This window comes from Fringilla coelebs, assembly GCF_963513975.1.
Source record: "Fringilla coelebs genome assembly, chromosome: Z".
Lineage (NCBI taxonomy): Eukaryota > Metazoa > Chordata > Aves > Passeriformes > Fringillidae > Fringilla > Fringilla coelebs.
Genome location: NC_140031.1, coordinates 33,050,837 through 33,071,167, shown reverse-complemented (window position 1 = coordinate 33,071,167; position 20,331 = coordinate 33,050,837). Strand labels below are relative to the sequence as shown.

At 36.4% G+C, this 20,331-nt stretch overlaps 1 protein-coding gene across 1 annotated transcript in view; it reads right to left on the bottom strand.

Annotated features, from left to right (window-relative positions):
* The window catches only part of CNTLN (centlein), a gene marked incomplete at both ends in the record, with an annotated part of 182,794 nt that overhangs the window by 70,963 nt on the left and 91,500 nt on the right, over positions 1 to 20,331 (bottom strand). Inside the window, 1 exon segment of the mRNA XM_084224713.1 lies at positions 4,273 to 4,322. Coding sequence (XP_084080839.1) covers positions 4,273 to 4,322 — 50 coding nt within the window.

The window sequence follows — 20,331 nt, the reverse complement described above, 5'->3', positions numbered from 1 at the left end:
TAAAACTCTATAAATAGACATATTATATGCAGATAGTAAAGAATACCACTGCAAAAGGGATAGAAAAGACTATACATGTTAGTATTATCAAACAAGATACAAGCAACATAAATTAAAGCGTAGCCAAAGGTCACTGAAACTTAACCCTTTCTATTGAGCAGAAAATATATGGCCCTCCTCCCTTCCAATTGTTATGTAATTGTTCATAGGAATTGGTTAGCGAGGCAGTGAAACAGCATCACCTGTAACTGTCTGTCTAGGATAGCAGAAAGATACATCATATCAGTCTACTCAGCAAGACATGCTCTACCTGTCATACTTCTACACAAAATAATAACATCTTCTCCCTCAAGGAACAGACCCACAAGTCATAAAGCCAACTATCTTCAGTCATCAAATTACTATGGTCTTACATAAGCCCAGTTACATCCCACTGAGAAAACATAGTTAACTGTCAGCCTTAGAACATAAAACTTAATTCCTAATTAATAGGCACAAAATCTGATGATGCATTAGTTCAACACCACTGCCAAAATGGTACTTAAACTATGAAACTATAGTAGACTATAGTATTTGCAAAAAGCCTGCTTACACAAAGAAAAAACCCACCCCTTTAAAAAAAAAAAAAAAGATACAGTAGAGCACTATAATAGAGCACTGTAATAGTCACTTACAAAGAAACTATACAAACCATCAAAGGAATGACATTTTTGCCTGCAGAACACACCAGGTGAAGGATTTCCCTAACGAAAAAAGGCTCCATGGTGCACAAAGCCACTGTGTTAGTGACTCCAGTGGTAGGTACCCATGCTCCTGGATAGAAAGAAACTTCTGGTGGGAAACACCAGGGTGAAGACCAGAAAGGAATGCCACTCCCATGTATATATACTGAGGATACAGTATATTCAGGAGTCTCATAATGAAAGAAACCTTCAAACTGCCTCCTTGGAGAAACAGCAAGGCCAACAGTTTACTGCTTTTTAAGAAAGCATTTGCTATTTTTCTGAATAGGATTTGATGGATCCATTCTCCTGCTTTTGGAGGAAATGGCATGACTGCCTGCCAACACATCCTTTACCTTCATAAACAAATAAGGGCATGAATATCATGAACAGTGGATTTGGATTTGATGACTACCAGTAAATAACTGGGCAACAGACTAAGAATGGAAAAAACTGGGAATGGAGGAACAGAGTTTCCTTTTCCCTTGACCCACTTCATCTTTGACCAACAGGGTTTGAAAAGTTGCATGGAAGAACAACGAAACTATCCATTACTTCTTCCTGACAAACACAAGTGATATCCAATAAAGACAGGCAATTTTAATACAGGAAAGCTCAGTCTCTTTTTACAGACTTTATCCCTTGATTTTAGAATGCCTGATGAAAACAGGTACCTATCTGCTAAGGTGAAAGTGAATTCCAACATCATTGATAAACTGAGGAAATTGGCATCAGGTTTCCTTTCAGAAAATAAAACATACAGAAATTATGAACAAAATGTATTTAGACCATATCAAGTTTGGACTCCCAGCAAATTACTGGTAACAGACATGATGTTGTATTTTTATTTAGAAGAAGGCATTTAACCCCCTTTTATGAAGGCAGAGGGAGTATGCACTTTCTGAGAACATAAGCAAGGATTTTTAACATTACACTCATTTATGCTCAAAGATAGACATTCAGCTTCAGTCATCACGGTGATTCTAGAAAATCTCAAATAATACATGTGTCATGACTACAGCTCCCTTCAATTTTCAAGGGGAACAATAAGGAAAAAATTTTTATACACCTTGTGAGCAACTATTTTCTTACACTTCAATTGGTAAAAATTTGGAAACAGCTAGAATCATCTCCGTCTTCTGTGGTAACAGGAAAGTTCAGTTAATACATATCTTTGGACTTGAATCTTATTAGACATTTCCTTTTCATTTAAATGATATCCAGAACAACACAGAGTGGAAAAGGTAAATAAAATTTGTCTTCTAGAAAACACTTCACTAGTAGTTTAAACATTTTTCTCAGTCCCCACAAAAAGAATAGTAATTATACTAATTACCAAATCAGAAGTGTGCATCTACCCACAAATTTTTAAAAGAGCCTATGTTTACCTGAAAAGAAAATGAAAAAAAAAAAGGAAGAAAATACTAATTGTTAAAGCACTGAACATGCCAAGAACTGGCAGTTCTGGAGATCAGACTGTTTTTTAGAAAATTCCAGATACTGCTCAGCAGGTCCTTAACTCCTTCTCACCGTTGGTTCTCTTTCTCCTTCTCTTTCTGCAAAGACTTACTGAATTGGAGAAAAAGAAAGAAGTGCTCCTTAAAGTCAGTATTTAAACCTTCAGTTCTGTGGCTATGAACACAATACATAAGAAGTAGTACAAAAGAAAAAGGGAACTTTTCAGTTTTCAGCAGCTTGATACTCCCATCTAATTTTAAAGACAGAATTTTAAAGTTAAGGTAAATATTTATATTTTTTCAGTCAAGTAGTCAACATTATCACAAAAAATAGAAATCAGTCACCAGGAGAAAACTGCAAAAAGGAATGGTAAGGCTTTATTGCTAAGAATGTGTAGAGTACTTCTCCGAGCCTCCTACTTACCTCCTTTGCACAATACTGTGCATAAAGAATTCACCACAGGTGCAATATCCGGATGGACTGTAATTATGCACTCCTGAATATTTCTCCTAGACTATTCAGGAACAGCTCAACACACAGAATCAGAGGAATGATGGAGAGGCAGTGGCAATATATTACCTATCTGACTGAAAAAGACTCATCTTCACAGAACCATCAGCTACTGTAAAGATTAGAAACTTAGAAGAGAGTCATGATCAATTCTTACAATTTCACCATTTTGATTTACTTTCAAATTCAGATACTTTGTGAAACTAGATTTAAAAGAGACATCTGAACAAGCATGAAATTTCTGTCCCAGTATATTTCATAAATAGGCAGAATATACATATTAGTTGCAAATGCATTAATGTGTAGTTATTAATATAAATTGTCAGATTTAATAGACGTGTAGACAAATAATGAGCAAACATACTTTCAAATCACATGTATTGCCATATGATTACAAAATACACATTCATGAAAAGAAATCAATCTTGGGAGAGAAAACAACTGTATATAAATCATATGCTGACAGACTACTGTACTGGGTTTGAGTGGCCAGGTTTTGATAGTAGGAGGGCCTACAGGAGTGGCTTCTGTGAGAGGCTGCCAAAAGCTCCTTCCATGTCCAGCAGAGCCATTGCCAACCAGCTCAAAGATGGACCCACCGCTGACCAACGCTGGGCCAATCAGAGTTGACAATAACATGGTAACATAATTAAGAAGGAAAAAGTGATTGCAGATGTAGCTGTGGCCAGAGAAGAGCAGAGAGAGAATATGTGAGAGGGACAACTCTGCAGACACCAAGGTCAGTGCAGAAGGAGGGACAGCAGGCGTCTCCTGCACAGGAGGTTCCCCTGCAGCCCAAGGTGCAGACCGTGGTGAAGCAGCTGCAGCCCGTGGAGGATCACAGGGATGCAGAGACCCACCTAAAGCCTGTGGAGCAGACCCACACCTGAGCAGGGGGTGCCTGAGAGGAGGCTGGGACCCCGTGGGAGGCCTGTGCTGGAGCAGGCTCCCGGCAGGGACCTGCACACCCGGGGAGAGAGGAGCCCACAGCAGAGCCGATTTCCCGCAGCACTTGTGACCCGTGGGGGACCCAGGCTGGAGCAGCCTGTCCTTGAAGGGCTGCACCCTGTGGGAGAGTGGCCACGTTGCAGCAGTTTGTGGAGGACTTACCCATGGGATGGACTCCCACTGGAGAAGTTCATGGAGAGCTGTCTCCTGTGGGAGGGACCCCACACTGGAGCAGGGGAAGGAGTCCCCTTCCTGAGCAGTGGGAGAAACAACATGTGAGAAACTGACCATAAACTGTCTCCATGTCCTGCTGGGGGAAAGAGGGAGAGCTGGGAAAAAGGAAGGGATGAGAAGAAGGCGATTTTAATATTTGTTTTTACTTGTCCTTTGACTTTTTTAGTAATAAATTTGACTAATATCCTGAAGCTGAGTCTGTTTTGCCCATGACAGTATCTCAGCCCATGAACCCTTCATTATATTTTCTCTTCCCTGTCCAGCGGTGGAGGAAAGTGATAGAGAGGCTTTTGTACCTGCCTGGCATCCAGCCAGGCTCAACCCACTCAAACTGCATACACAGATATAAAATACTATACCCTTCCGTTTTTGCTGTAAGCATAGTTCCTGTATTATGAACTTACAGAATGGTGTATTTTCATCTGATGCAATTCTTCCTCAAGACTCAGTCTATGAAAGAAGAAATAAAAAAAAAATAGGTACAATCACACAGATGCTACTAAAGTAATTTCAAAAATTAATCCAAACCTATATTGATATACTGCTGGGAATGAAGTTGTCAACACCCAGGAATTAGCTCTAATTTGACAAGACTTAGCATAACTTCAAACATAAGGAGTCCTTCGTACAACAGCTTTTTAAAATATGTAAATCATCTGAATTTCCAAAATTCAGATGCAATGCTGATTGTAACATACACTAAGAAGTTTCAGCCCATCTTTTTTAGGCAAGAAAATATCTGAGATTAAAAGAAGGCCAGTAGGAGGTAAAATCCTTTTAAGAGGTAGATAAATACTCTGTCTCAGGAGAAACTGCCAGCCAAACTTGTGAAGATATGTCTTATGATCTAGCAACTATTCAAGAAACTTATTAATAAAATCATTCCTCCCATTTTCCAGCCCTGATGGACTACCATATTACTACCATAGTTTAATCTGTAATATCAACCAGCTGAGCTCTGCACAATAAATTTAATTACTCTTTTTTCAATTTAATGAAATTACATATAAATAAAGTTGCCAGGATACCAATACTAAAGTTTCAAAGTCAAATAGGGAAATGCTAGAAAGAAAGATATTATTTAAATTGTTTATTTATACTTGTGTTTTCTGACACATTTTCTATCTATATAGTTGTACACTATTTCAGCAATAAAACCCTCACCTGTTTTAGCGAAAGATCATACAATACACAGAACAGAGCACAGTCATTTAAAAGGCAGCTTCTGCTTAAAATATAAATGTATTTCATGCACAAACACACATTATTCTAGCTCTGTTGTGAAAGTTTGACTGCTAGTGTTCTCACTCATTTCAGTTGTACTCCAAACAGCAGCACCTGCTTCACAGGAAATGTATGCTTTTCCCTACTTTGCCCTCCGAAATAAGGCACAAAAAACATCTGGCCAAAATATTTGCCAACTTAAAAAAAGGACTTAAAAAAATGAAGTCTTTTGGCATACATAGTAGATTAAAGCACATTGTAAGTCAAGTGCACCTCTGACTCAGCTGCAAAACATAAATTACAGAGAAAATTATAAACATGAAAGTTAAAGTAACTTGGTTCTCATGACACATAAGAAATCCAACTATTTTTGGGATCACTCATCTGCTTTCACAGGTTGATTTTCTCTCCTGTTCTTTCATCCTCCAAAAATCAGTCATCATGAGTTTCTACTACAGACTACAGTGGCTTTTATCTCCACACTGTCTTAACTCTTCACAGCATAATAGCATTGAAAGGCAAAATATTTCCTTGAAAAAAACATTGCTTATGTAATTAAAGACTGAAATCAATGTGACATGGTTCCTACCTGAATCTCTATCTTCTGAACCAGCTAGTTTTCAACTTTAAAATTATTATTTGAATGAACACCTTTATGAACATATATGCTGCCTCTCTAGACACTAATTGACAAGCATGCAATAGCAATTTTTAAGAGTGAACTTCTACACATATCTTTTTTCTTTCAGCTGATGAAAGACGTGCAGAAGTAAATTAATTATATTAAATAAGTTACGGGGAAGTTCACAGAATAACTGAAGTGCCTCAAAATAAATTCATTTATCTATGAAATAATCTCCAACTGAAATTATGATATATCTAAGATGGAAAAAATTTAGTCAAGTCCAAACCAAAAATTTCTATGCGCAATACAAGATTCAACCCACCCAAGTCAATGACTGGCTTGTGTGAATTCTATAAATGCCTACAGGGGTTAGCCAGTGCCAAGTCCAACCATCAGAAGTACTTAGCCTCACACAGAGGCAAAAGCAGATGCTACTCAAGAAAGACTAGAAGCCTAACAGTTTGTGCAGTGTGATTCAAATTTGGCACACAAGCACTATTCTTTATTTCTTCTGCTTTAACTGGTTCCCAGTTGCTAAAAGGACCTTTCCCATCCCAGAACAAAAAAAAAAAAAAAACCCTCTTTATAACCCTTCATGTGGAGCTCTGTTAAAGGCAATTGAAAAAATACAAGATCAGATAACAGTTACCACACAGTTATTGTCACCCTTCTGCAATTCCAGCAGGTTAATGAAGCAGGATTTTCCTTTACAGGGGCCACATTAATGCTTCCCCAATAAAACTGTGTTGATTTGTGCTTACTGATAGTTCTCTCTATGGTGCTTTTTTTTTGTTGTTTGCTTGTTTTATTTTGTTTTTTTTACTTTCTCCCTTTTTTTACTTTTTCCTAAAGACTGACTACCATCTTCAAAGTATGGAAGCAGCCATGCTACTGCAGCTCCCTCTGGAGCCCATTCTGTAGATGGGAGTTAAAATGGCAACCTGCCAGTCCATTGGCTGTTAACAGTTAGGGTAATTTCATACTTCAGTTTCTTCACACCTCCATCAGTGAAGAACATTTACTTCAATATATTTACAAGCAACCACTCTACTTGACCTCATAATTGCTGTACAGATATTTCAAATAGGTCTAATGCCTTTGATCTCTCTGCTGCAAAGCATACACAAGTTGTTGGCATCTTCATCTTCCATTTAGCATGGAAACATACAATCACAGCATGGTTTGGGTTGAAAGAGATCTTAACGATCATGTAATATGAAATATTGACCAAGGAAAACACTGTTCTTTTAGGCCTTGTAAACCCAGTGTATCATTTTACACTGTTATCATTAAGCAAACCTATGAACTTCCTTACTGTCACCTCTTTCCCTCTATTTAAGCAAAATTTTACTGTAATAGCTTAAGCTTTGAAAACCACTCTTCAAGAGCCTTTTTAGGCTTTTCAACTTCCCACCTGATTTGTCCTGTCTCTGTTTACTGGTCCTACCTGTTTCTCAGCAGTGCAACCTTAATTTTTAAATGCTGACCTTTTCCATGTAAGAGCCATAAAAACTTCTGCAGTCTCTAGAGAGAGCTCCTTAAGACTCTTTAGGGTTTGGAACTATTTTATTTTATCTTTTTCAAATTGTAGCACATGTTTCAGGTGGGTTTCAGCTACAGTATATTTCTTAACAGTCTCCAACAACTGTTTCTTTACTGCTTGCTGTAGTGTTAAAGGGTTGAAGACTTTTTAACTAGTTTCTTCATTTTCATTTTATTGGTTTCCTTTCTGGAAAGTGAGTATTCCTAGGCCAATTGATTTGGTCCACTCTCTTCTGATATTATTTAAATTAAAACAAACAAACAAAAAAGTTACATAAACCCAATGAAGGCCTTCCTTCTTTCCCTAGCAAAGTCACAGAGCAAATCATCCCGGAAATAATGTCCAGTCACCTAATAGACAAGGTGACTGAAAACACTAGCACACATTTACCATGGAAAAATCTTGCTTTACCAACCTCACTTCATCTGTAAGAGATGACTGCCTGGAAGAATAAAGGCAGAGCAGGTGTATATCTTGAATTTGCCAAGTTATTTGAGATGGTCTCTCATCTCCTTATTGCCAAAGATTTGAGATCTGAATTGAAAATTAGATAAGGTGTCTGTAAAATTGGCTGAATTGTTAGGTTGAAGAGGTGATGACCTGTCATATGGAGTACAACTGGAAGCTAGCAATTATAAGCTTTCCTCAGGGATCCATTATAGAGCCAATACTGTTTACTGGCTTTACTAACAACCTCAAAGATATGCTGAGTACCTCATAGAATGTTCATAAATTATATAACACTGAAGGAAGCAACTGAGAGGTCAGTAGAGGGCTGGACCACTGCTCACTAAGATTTCATAGGAAGAAAAAAAATGGCTGATAGGAACTTCATGAAGTACACTTAAGGCCAAGTCCCTTAGAAAACCTTTGAAAGAGGACATGCTAAATGACAAACTGGATCAAAAGCAGCTTCACAAAAAAAAAAAAAATCTATGCTTTGAACCACTATGACAAACATTAGCAGTGACATAACTTTGTGGTGAAGAATAACTACATGCTAGCTGTATAGGCAGGAGTCAGTAATCAACCTACAGAATTGATTCTACTCAGCATTTCTGAGATGGCATGTGTGGCTGTGTCTTGCTTTAGGCTCCTCCAAGAAAGACACATGTAAATAGATTAAGTGTAGCAAAGGGGCATCACAATGGCCAGAGGTTAACCATATGTTTTATGATGACAGGATGAAACAAAACTTCTGACCATCAAAACCTGCTTCCTTCTATCCTGAAAAGAATTCCTTTATTGCAGGACCATTCTTGGTGCAAGAGGATATTATCACATCAGTTAGAAAGCAGGTCTCATATCTCACTCATGGTCTCATTTCAGAGACTCAATTCCTCTGGTAAGTTCTTTCTCTAGAGTTGTGCTCTTTGTGGCTGACAGAATAAAATGTCCAATATGTAGAAAATCCTACATGTCACACTACACCAAACTGAATAAGCTGCATGCCACTGGGGGGACTGCTACCCACATTCTGAGATTAATATTCTTGATCTTGAGAAGGTAAAACAGATTTAGCCTGCCTTTTTCAAGCAATTACTGTCATCCTATCCTATCCTATAACCTCCCATCCTAATTAGTCATTTAGTTGGTTTCTTTTATTATTTCTAATATCTGAAGCCTGCTAATATTCTGTTCACTAACTTTTAAAATTTTGAATGCAAATATTAGGCTGCTCAAGGCAAACATGTTTGCACTAAGCAGATTTCTAAGTGTTTAAGTGACATGGAAACAGATACTATACTGATTTCTGCTCACACTTTTTTAAATCTGAAAAACAACACAATAAAACCTTTAAACTATTCTAGCTAGCACTTGTAAAAAGAAAAAAAACCACTGTATATGCATTATAACAAGACATACATATCTAGTCCAGTTCTCTAATCATAAAAGCACCATAGCCTGTACTTTTTGTACAGTGGTCTTCTCGAAGAACACAGCTCTTTGCAGAGGCTCTATAATTGGTACATTCCTCAAGAAAAAGTGAGCAAGATCACTTGAAAGAAGCATTACAGAAGGCTCAAGTAAGAACTTTCAAAGAAAGAAGGAATGTCAAGGAATTCATAGCAACTGAAGAAGCCACAGAAAACTGCCGACATATAATTCAACAGTGAAAGAAATTACTCATCCTGGAAGAACACAGTGGCAAAAAGCAGAGGTGGGGGGGAAATATGTGCTTTTCAGTTTTTCATTTACAGCATTATCTCCCTCAGTGTCTCAAACAGACACGCCAACTTAATAGCTAAGAATTGAACTATTTTTCTGAAATTCTCCCTCCCTCTCCAAAAAACAATTCAAGTGACTCTGAAGATAAATATCTCAGTGTGTTTTTTTTACCCAAAAGTGGGATTCCACTTGACAAACCATGCCTGCCCCAACAGACTTTTAAACTATTCACATACAACTCTTTTACAAAGCAGATTAGGTATCTAAAAGCACCTGTGATCCAGCCCCATATGAGATGCTTCCCTCATTTACTGAGGGTTAAAGTAATTGCCTCTGCAATCCTGCAACTTAAAGAATCAAAACCAAGTTCTGCATGTGGTGATGAAGACTTTATCTTCCTGGAACTGTAGAGTCAGCAGAATGACTCAGAGTCAGAGCAGAGTCAAATTTCAGATATTATGAACAAGAGCTTCTAAAACTATTTTAGCAGATTAAGCTAATATTTGCTGTTATTATCTTAAGCATATGCTCAGTGGATTAACTGCACTGGTTTTTGCATCATTCATTTTCAATGAACACATCAAACAATGAAAAGAAGAAATGTGTCAGGTTTAGGTCCTAACTGAAAAGGGAATTTCTCTGACCATTGTGTTTGATTTAGCAGGTGCTGAGCAAAGGGCACCATGTTTAGGTCATCTGAAACCATCCAAGACACAAACTGAGACTGAGAGATAGAATCTTTTGATTTCAACAGTGGGAAACTAGTTTCTGTCTGAAATGTTCCTAAGCTGATTGCATACTGCAGGCATGGAAATGGAAACTAAAGCTGTGAATATTAGTTTTTGTCTTCTCTATCTTTTGACAGCAGAAACACTGAAAGTTCACGATGTTTCAAGACTAGGCAAGAAATGCCTTACGTTAATATCCATTTAGCTGTGTTTATACAAATCTTCTTCTCCTAGGATTTTCCATGGATTTCACATTTTACAATTACTGTAACTACAAGCTTGATTTAAAAAAGAAAAAAAGTATACTTTAAACTGGATATCAAATAATTTTTTCTTCTAATAAATCCAGTAGTCACTAAATGAAGTGAAAAAAATTTTAAGTTTATATTAAAGATTAGGTTCAGAACAATTCCTACTTCCAATTATAATATTAAGTGGCATTAATATTTGAGCACAACTTTCTTTCCCAAGAGGGAAATTCAGCAATGAGTGTATTAAGGAACTGCAGGAGAAGCATAAACCTACAAAAATTTGCAGGCAACTGTCTGCTTTGGCAAGCAGTAACATGAAACATGGAGGATGCTTTCAGTTTACCCTTTCAGAAGTCCCCTAATGAAAACGTATCAGCTGACAAGCAGAGTGCGTTCTAGTTCTCTTCTTCACACTATACATCTTTCTGCTTGGGCAAGGAAATACATACAGCATATGAAATTTATAAATCTGTGGTTTTTTTAGGAGAACCAATTATCTGTCTTTTTAAAATTGAAACTTTAAAATTCTATAACTGTATGGTTGTATTTGTGTTATTTATGTCAGCATCTCAGAAACACAATCTCAAAATTATGTCTACTAAGCAATATTAAAACCCCTCAAACTCCAAAGCATTTTGCAATACATGACAAAGAACTAGAAACTAAAGTTTATTTAAAGATGAAACCCCCATAGAAATGGAAGAGTATGCTAGTTCTAGGTACTCAAGTGTTGCTAAGCAAACCACATACAACATCACAAAAACAGTCAAGTTCTAAATTGAAATACATACAGCAATGTAGAACTCAAAAAAAATCTGTGGTTATCACAAAAGAAAAACAAAAAACTTTTCTACAGAAAAAAGTTTGCTCTGTAGACTCAGAGAAGCTAAACCTTTGACCTAAAATTCAAAATGAATGATGGCATTTGGATACAATGAAAATATGCAGATCAAGAGAAAAGACAAAGCAAATAAGTGTAAGTATTAACTGATCACTTCCAGCTCATAAATTCACATTTTAACACTTTGTCTCGACAAAATCAAAGACTACTACTTCATTTTATTGTCTTTGTCACATTTCTGTTGTGTACGCATTCTATTTTTTAACTCAGCTTTTAAAAATGGAAGTTCCTGGGATGTGTTTTAAAATAACAGAGAAATATCAGATACAAACCTTGCACAAGTGTTTATCAAATACTGTGAACTATTTTGACAACTTACACAATCTTTTTTATTGATAAAGGGATTAGTTGAAACCTTGCAGGGTGTTGAAAGCCAGAATTCCGTAAATAAGCTTTTATCCATTAATAAATTGATGGAAAAAATAGAAATAATACTTAACTAACTTGAATGGGTTTTCATAGTAATACAAAAACTGTTCAGAATTGTCTCTGTATATTTATACAAAAAACACATACATAAATGATTTTGAGCAAAGGAGATTCATTACAAGGAAGACATATCAGCAATTCAGAACAAAAGAATATAAGTAACCACCGAGTTCAATTTTCAAAAAGTTTCTGTAAGTCTAAACTCAAATCTACAATGGTAATGCTAACACAGTAAGCCATTTCTAAAAGCTTGCAATGTTGAAATTGCAATTATCACTTGGCCTGTACCTAGATGCAGTTTTTCCTAGGTTTATTTTTATCACTATGAGTTGTTTTTTAAACTGAAACGATATAAAATATTTTCAAACCATGTCAAGCAACTCTTTTCTGATTGAATTGTGGGAGTCTTTACAGTCTGATTAGTTTATATTTAAGGTTCAGGGAGTCCTAAAGGAGACTGTATAACTGGAAAATGTATCCTGAAAATTTGCAGTAAAACATACCAAATTTGCCAGTAATGAGGGTTATGTAATTATGAGTGACATACATGACTGCAATTTCTAATTTTAGGACTACATTAATCCTATATCTGTCTAATAGATGAATTGAAAATGGTTTTTGAAATAACTATTCAGCTCCCACACAGACTTCTCAGCTTTTAAAAAGATAGGAAAAAAAAAAACCAAAACAACTTGTTTTGCAATGTAGTTGAAAGAGTAATAAAAACTAGCAGACTGAAAAGCTCCAGAATTTATTACTTCTTCCAGAAGAAATGTCTTGCTCTTATTTATACTCACGTGTTATACTTTCTAGCAGTGTTGCCAAGTTTAAATGATAGCCCATCAGATGGGGGAAAAGTGACTTAAAACCATACAAAGCCTAGAAACTACTGTACTGCTTTTCAGTTTTATGCACACCTGAAACTGCTTAATGGCCTTGAGTCTTCTGCAAAAAGAGGTTATTCTGCTTTTAAGTATATCGGGTAGATTTTAGCGTATTTCTTCAGTAAGTCTTTGTCAACAATAAGCATTTTTCTTTTCTGCTTCTAAAACAAGCTGACCTTTTGACAATGTAATCTACTCCAAAGTAGTTTTAAAGATTGCTTTGTTGACAAGAAACAGGGCAGCAGCAATCCTAAGTACTCTAGACTAGGTTGTCAGAGAATAACTTCCAGCTCCAAGGAAGATACACTGAATCCTTGATTTGAGAGGAATCAGCTTCCTAAATTAGCAGGAGTTTACTGGCATTTCCTAGAAGACTATCAGGATCTTCTAATATGGCAGATCAGAATTCTAATCGTGACTTTATATCCTGAGAGCAACCTCAAAGTCCTTTGTTTACTACAATTAATTACATGAAAAATGTCACTCTTTCTTACTTGTAACACATATAGAAAATGCACCATCAAGAGCAGGAAAGTACGCAGCATCCTCCTTTATGTACAAATGCTTCATTTTTGTCCTCCATCTATGATTGCCACAGTCTCACCTGGCAGTATTAAAATGAGGATATTCAGAAATCAAGAGAGATCAAATCTACGCAGATAATAGTTTATGGTGGTATTGCATGCTTTTTTGAATATGCAATCATCTTGACCCACAGTTACAGAGTCTGCTGTTTTCAGTACAATACAATAGTCTGGGCTCTATTTTTCACAATATAATACTTTTGATTACTCCTCCTTTTTTTGTTTTTTTTTTAAATATTCACCCATTTTGAATATAGGAAGAGGTAGCGTATTTAAAACAGTGCTATAGAATCAGTTATGCTAAAATAATTACTTTCAATTTCTTTTAAATTATAGCTAGGCATCAGCAAGAAATTCTTTGTAACAGTTGCTTACTTTTCAAGTTATTAGGAGTAATGCTCCCACCATCTGCATATAAGCAGGGCTTCTGCAAAATACACCCTCTTGCTAGAACAAAATATCCTAGTACTCATCATTTTTAATTGTCAGCAGTTCTAAAGATACCATCAGGAGCCCTCACACAGCTCCAAATCTAAGGTACATGTACACATGCACACTTGGGCCTCAATGCATTAAAGAAAAGGTAATTTAGAAAGACAGCCTGAACTATAGCATAAACTTTCTCTCTGCACTTATGAGTTTAAAGGGCTCTTTCCCTCCAGAGTTGCTGACCCTGGGTTAACCCATTGCCAGAAGACTCTAGTTAGTCCTCTAGCAAACAACTGCCTCCTGAGTAATGCACATCCCATAAGTCAGCCATTGCTCATCAGCAGCTTTCAGCATTCGCAGGTAAGACAAGCAGGAGACTTCTACACTCCCCTGCATACAGATAAAAGGAATTAAGAGAGGAGGCTCATGGCAGTCTAAAATAAACATCCAAACAAACACTAAGACATTTTTCCCATTTGTCCCAGGGAATTTTATCTGGAAAATAAAACCATGCAGAGAATCTAATTTCTAATAGAGCTGAATACTTAAGATGGAATAACCCACTGAGGAAACCGACTCCTTCCCAAGGATTACATGTTGTAAAGACTGCAGCAGGATGACTCTTTGGAGAAATAAGCACAACCAACCACAATCTCCTAATGCATATTGTTGCTGGTATGGACAGATATCAGGGGGCTAGTCCAAGAGCTGCTGCAGTCAGGGAAGACTTCCTCTGAGTCCATGAGGTTAACTATTGCCTTTTCAACCATTTTCTCCAGAGTCATGGAAGACAGGAAAGCCAAATGAAGAAAAAAATCAGAGAGAAAAAGACTGCTAACCAAGCTTTGCATGCTCGTTATCACAGTCCTTAAAAAAGGACAGCAGCATTGCTTATTACAGTAACAAAAAAATAAGTTCTAAAGACACCGGGTCAACATAGTGTCTTACTGTCAAAGAATTTTTTTTCTTATCCAAAGCTTAAGTTAAATAGCCTAATAATTCTTGCAAGAAAAATAAAACAGCAGAAGCAGCTCTGCTTTCTTCCCCTCAGAACAAAAAGGTGCTTGAGAAGACGGACAATACATCAACAGAGAAATATCTAGGTAAGCAAAGCTGAACTGCACTTTCTCTTCTTTAGTCTTCAAATTTTAAGAAGGGTAAAAACTCTGCTCTGTAAAACTAGAGTAGAACACACATGCACATTACACATACTTCTGTAAAAACCCATATAGAAAGTATAGGAAGAGGCTGTCAAAAGTGGTCTTATATGTCATAATGAAAAACTCATTTTAATTTTCTACTACTCTGAAATTACTTCAAGTCAGTAGAACCAAGACAGGTAGAGACACTTCACCCAACTTTTACAAGTGAAATACTACTCTGACAGAAATTTGTCACAGCAAATGATTCTTCCTACAGCATTATGATTTAAGTACATTTCCCTGCAGTAAGGGCAAAATATGCTCCTTTCATGGGTCTGTATATTTATGACAGCCCTGGAAAATGTGAGCAAACCTGGGAGTAGGTGTTTGATATAGACTGTGAGAGAGCAAAGAGCTTTACATATGTCTGAGGATAACACTACCAAGGTAAGAGTAAAGCAAAAAGTACTAGCATTACTCCCACTCTGTGATCATTCACACTAGCCAGAATGATTTACAGGAATTCCTTTACAGGAAAAATATTGCAAACTTACAGTTTACACTAAGAAATGTATAGTCTTAATTAACCAAGGAGATGAAGTATTTGACTACATAGAGTCTAAGCTATCTATCTTACTTGTGCATCCACTTCCCAGATATATGTCTTTATCATTTTTGTTTCCCAATTCAGTTGCTTGTAGGATGGATGAAAATTGCAGGAAGAGATATCTGTTGTTGCTAAGTAAAGTCTCCCAGATTTACAACCCACATTCAGGAGCAAAAAAAGGATAAAAGCAACTTCCCCCTCAACAGTCCAATGTCTGTTCACATAACAAAATAGTGAATAGTGTCATAGTTGTCAAGAGTGCTTTTTGAGATACATTTCAAGTCATCCGTCACTCCAAAGTCAAAGAAGCACTAGTGACTAAGATAGTTTCAACATGCAGCATAACCTTTAGTTTGCAAAAGGGTGGTAGAAACCCATGCCTAAATTTTTATCTACCATTTAGCAATCTTTAATTTGTTTTACTGAAGTACAAAATCCAGCTTATTTATCAAGAAGAGTTTAACAAAAATATAAAAGCTACACTGTGTGAATTATGTTTATTATTTTAACTTGAAGGTTTCCATTCCTTTAAAATAAGACCATCAGAACAGCATCAAAAACAGTGTTTGTACCTGTCATTAGCTCAAAACAGATTCAATCTCAAGGACCAAGACTGGGGTATGCCACTGCCATCAATACAACTCAGAGAAGAGGGTATATAACGCATCATATGAATATCAAGAGAATTTTGTTGTTTTATCAGTCCTTCTAACCTTTATAAACCTCTTATGACAAATACACTAAAGTCTCTTGCCAACAGCCTGCTGTTAGTATGGAGCTAGTTTCCAATAGTGCAAAGTAAGGATAAAAATAAATTTCTTATTTTATTTCTTCCACTGAAGCATTTGAGTTTTAGGTTAATTTTGATGCTTCCATGTTTATACTCACATGATTGTGTTTGGAAAAAAGCAAGTACAACAATAATTCTTAGAAAATACATTCTGAATTCCTTAGAAATTAGAAAAAGATCCAAACACATTAAGATTGGTTAAACTTTTGCATGTACATGCATATACTGCCTAATACAACAAAAAAGGACTAAGTAGTTTATCACAAAAATCATGCTGAGTCATAATAACAGTTTGCTAAGCACCACATTTGACTTTCTAGAATGAGAAAACAGTACACTTTAGGAAAGAATTCAAGAGATAAAGCAAGAATTCATAAACAATGTTTAATAACTTTCATTGTAAAGTATTTTTTATATTATAAAATACAAAATAATATTTTAAAATTATAAAATAATTTATTATTTATATTATTCAGCACTCTCTGAAATAAGTGTTTCTACATTTTTTCAAAATTCAGTTGTTGAAGTTCCATATGGTATTATCAAAGCTGAGATACATGGAATCATGAAAATTTATGACGTCCCTTCCAAAATCAGTGCCATGCAAAGGCAAGTGGAAAATTAGCACTTTATGTTAAATTGATCTTTCCAGAATGTATCAAGCAGTGCTACCTTTACCAGAAATCCCAGAACTTCACAGAAGGTACTGTAGAGAAACTTGTTTTTATTACTCACTCCTTATTCTCTTAAAACAGCAACCAGACACATTAGCAGCAATCAGTGTGCTTTGTTATTACTGACTGTAGGTTCACAGGCTTCTTCTATGAACATTCTGTACAGTTTAATATGACATACTTAGTAGTTCTTTGTTTTTATACATGCATGCATAACTGTAAGACTAATAAATCAGACCTTTCCATCAAAATGCTGAAGACCTTTTGCCAAGGCCAGACAGAGGGATAAGAAAAAGACAGTTCTTCTGCAGGCAGTATGCTCACCACCTGTACGACAATTCATTTCTAAACCAAAAATCTACAGAAATCACTCTGATCCAACAGCAAGGCAAGCAATAGCTCTGTGCAAGCAAAAATACAAAGGGAAGCTAACATGGAGTCCTTAAGTTTCTCCACCATCTCTCTGCTATTTTTGTAACTGACAAAGGCCAAATTTTATCATTAATGCAACTTTAATTCTGCATTTATCTGCTCCTATATTATGAAAAAAATGTTTAGCAGCATGACTCTTGTTTTTAATATGATACAATTCCATCATATATGAGAAGGCACCAAAGTTCAAGACAAGACATGTCTGATTAAATATGAAGGAACAAAGGAAAAACACAAACACGTCTGATATAAAAAACCACACTAAGTCCTCAAATTTGTCTGTTAGCTAGGATGCAGGAAATTACAAGATCTGGCAGACACAGGTAAGAAATGTTCTAGAGACTAGCTTAACAATTAAAAAGCATCAATCTCATTATCCTTGATGGAACCCTCTCACTGAAAAACAGTTGACACAGTGCTTGGTGAAAATGTAACTGGAAGCTTGCTAGAAAAAAGCTAATTCTCTTCAAAAAAAGGGCTATTTTGTTCACTATATAAAATCCCCTACATGAATTCATGTGACATTTACAGTTCTAACTTTGGTTCTTTAAAATATCTTATAGAAACTAAACTCTATTACACCAAATGCTGCTGATTTCTTATATTTTAATTTATTTGCAGTGCAGTATTTCCCGTTCTCACACTTGAACCTGACTGTCATTTTCACTGAGCAATACTCAGTTCAGTCAGTAAGCATGCACTTTGTCAAAACCCTCAGAAGAGCCACAAGATTAGCTGCAGAATTTAGCCTGGAATGGCTTTCAGTAGAATGAAAGCTGGTATTTCAGATTTTTATCTATCCCAACCTAAGCAAACACACACACATCATCATTTTAACTATATATGCCTTTGAACTACAGAATTATTAACTGCAGAAAAAAGTAACCAAGAGCCCTGACCTATCAGATTAAAGTAATTATTATCAGTAAGAGGTCTGCTCTGTCCCAGCACTCCTAAAACTGATAACCAGAAAGATTACTTTACAAAGAAAACACACAAGTCAGAAGGGCTATATGCTGCTGGTGACACTTTTTAACAGTGATGTAGTGTGAATGCACTTTGTTACAAATTAATCTGCTACATGCTACCTATTGAGCGAAACACAGAAAAAATTGCTGTGATATTTCGATGTTTCACAAAACAACGGAGGTTTAAAAATAAAAGTCTTTGATGACCAGGCATCTCCTATTGCCTGAGGCGGTCAAGATTATCAAAACCGCATTTTTCAGCAGGTTCTCTAGTTCAAGAACCGGGGAGGTAACACACATTCAAGAAGCAAAGGAACTAATACAGCCTATGTTTGTGTTTTTTACTGCTAGCATTCTACCACACTTAATTCAGCTTTTCTCCATCATACCCATTCTGAGAGCTAGAAAAGACAAGAGGCATCACATGGTGCTGCCGATACTAAGATACGCTCCTGTCAACTAGTTGGTCACATACCACTACACCAGGTACACAACAGGTGCTTTTACTCCACAGGAATAAGGAAAGCAGAAACCATGAGGTCTTGCTTTCCTAAAAAAGGAAAGCTTATCAGAAACATTTATTAAACAGCTGCTACAGCAGGGCAAGGATATGACTGAGCTTGTAGTGATTCCACATGCTTTGAAGACCAGAGCACACTTCCTATAATGGATGACATGTACAGCCACATAACACTCATACAGACAACAAATTTCCAGCTAGCTGTGAAAATGATAATTTATGTAATCATGTTTAATGTTGAAGAATGTTCGTTGTCAAATAATTGAGGATTGCTGGTATCTATTACAAGGCCGCCTAAAAATAATACAAAATGAAAGATGTAAAATTGTAAAGATTCCACAACAGTTTATATACAGTCATCTATATGTTTCCAAAGTCTGTACATGAAGGCCAAAGGGACAGGGGTATCCCTATGCTCCAGCTAACTAGCTTTTGATACGGAAATGCCAAAATGATTTAAATTAGCCAGCTTGCAATCAGGTAGCAGAACAATTGGATGTGCAGTGAAGCAGTTCTGTGGGGTGTGACCTGTGAGTCCTTCAGGTCAGCAAGCTGTCCATGAGCCAGCAATGCGTCCTGGTGGCACTTAAGGAAGAGCATTGCCAACAGGTTGAGGAAGGTGATCCTGCCTCTCTACTCAGCCTTGGTGGATTCCTGTGTCCATTTCTGGGTTCCTAACTAGAAGGAAGTCATGGAGCCCCTGGAGCAGGTCCAGTGGAGGGCTAAAATCATGATTAATGGATGTGAATATTAAAGACATTTTACATCAGTGCTCTATCCCTCAGAGGATGGGAGAGAAAGTCATTCTTGAAGATTAAATGCATAAACAAGCAACACTCACTCTTTGGTTTAGTCAGAGAGAAATTTTACTTATTCAAAGTTAGAGCTACTTAAACGAAAATAAAATCCCTACACAGACACTCTTCTTTAAGCAATGGTGCATTGGTTTTGGTTTATGTATGTTCTACACCAACTTAAGATAACAATCAGTAGGTTCTATCCAACTAAGTGCAAAAGCTATGGGCTAACCTGATTTACTTACACTGCCTATAACAGTACACATATAAGTAACTGGTACAACTCCATAGATTATGTCCTTTATCCACAGAATTTAAAAAACAATAGAAGAAATATAAGGAAGCTATATCCACATATCTAAAAAGTACAATAAATTTAGTATAGCCTTTCTTAAGAAAATGAGCTGAAATCCTGAAATGATAACTTCCTTCAACAAATTAAAGACTGCCATTGTTCGAGAAATTTTGCATTCATTTCTTCCTCACTTCAACTAACAGTGAGTGACATTGCCCATAAGGAACAAACAGCACCTAAATCCACAAAAAGAGTTCACCTTAATGAACACAATGCTGCACTGGTTTCTTACTAAATCCTTACTATGCAGACTTTTATGAATCCATTTTGTCTTATAAATCCTCTCTCTTGAAGAGCTCAACTCTCTGCTCATGACACCTCACCAAGTCTAGTCAAGGTCAATGATCTGCAACATATAAGAAATAAGGGTGTTCCCATAAATGTGACTGCACAGGAACTCCATAAAA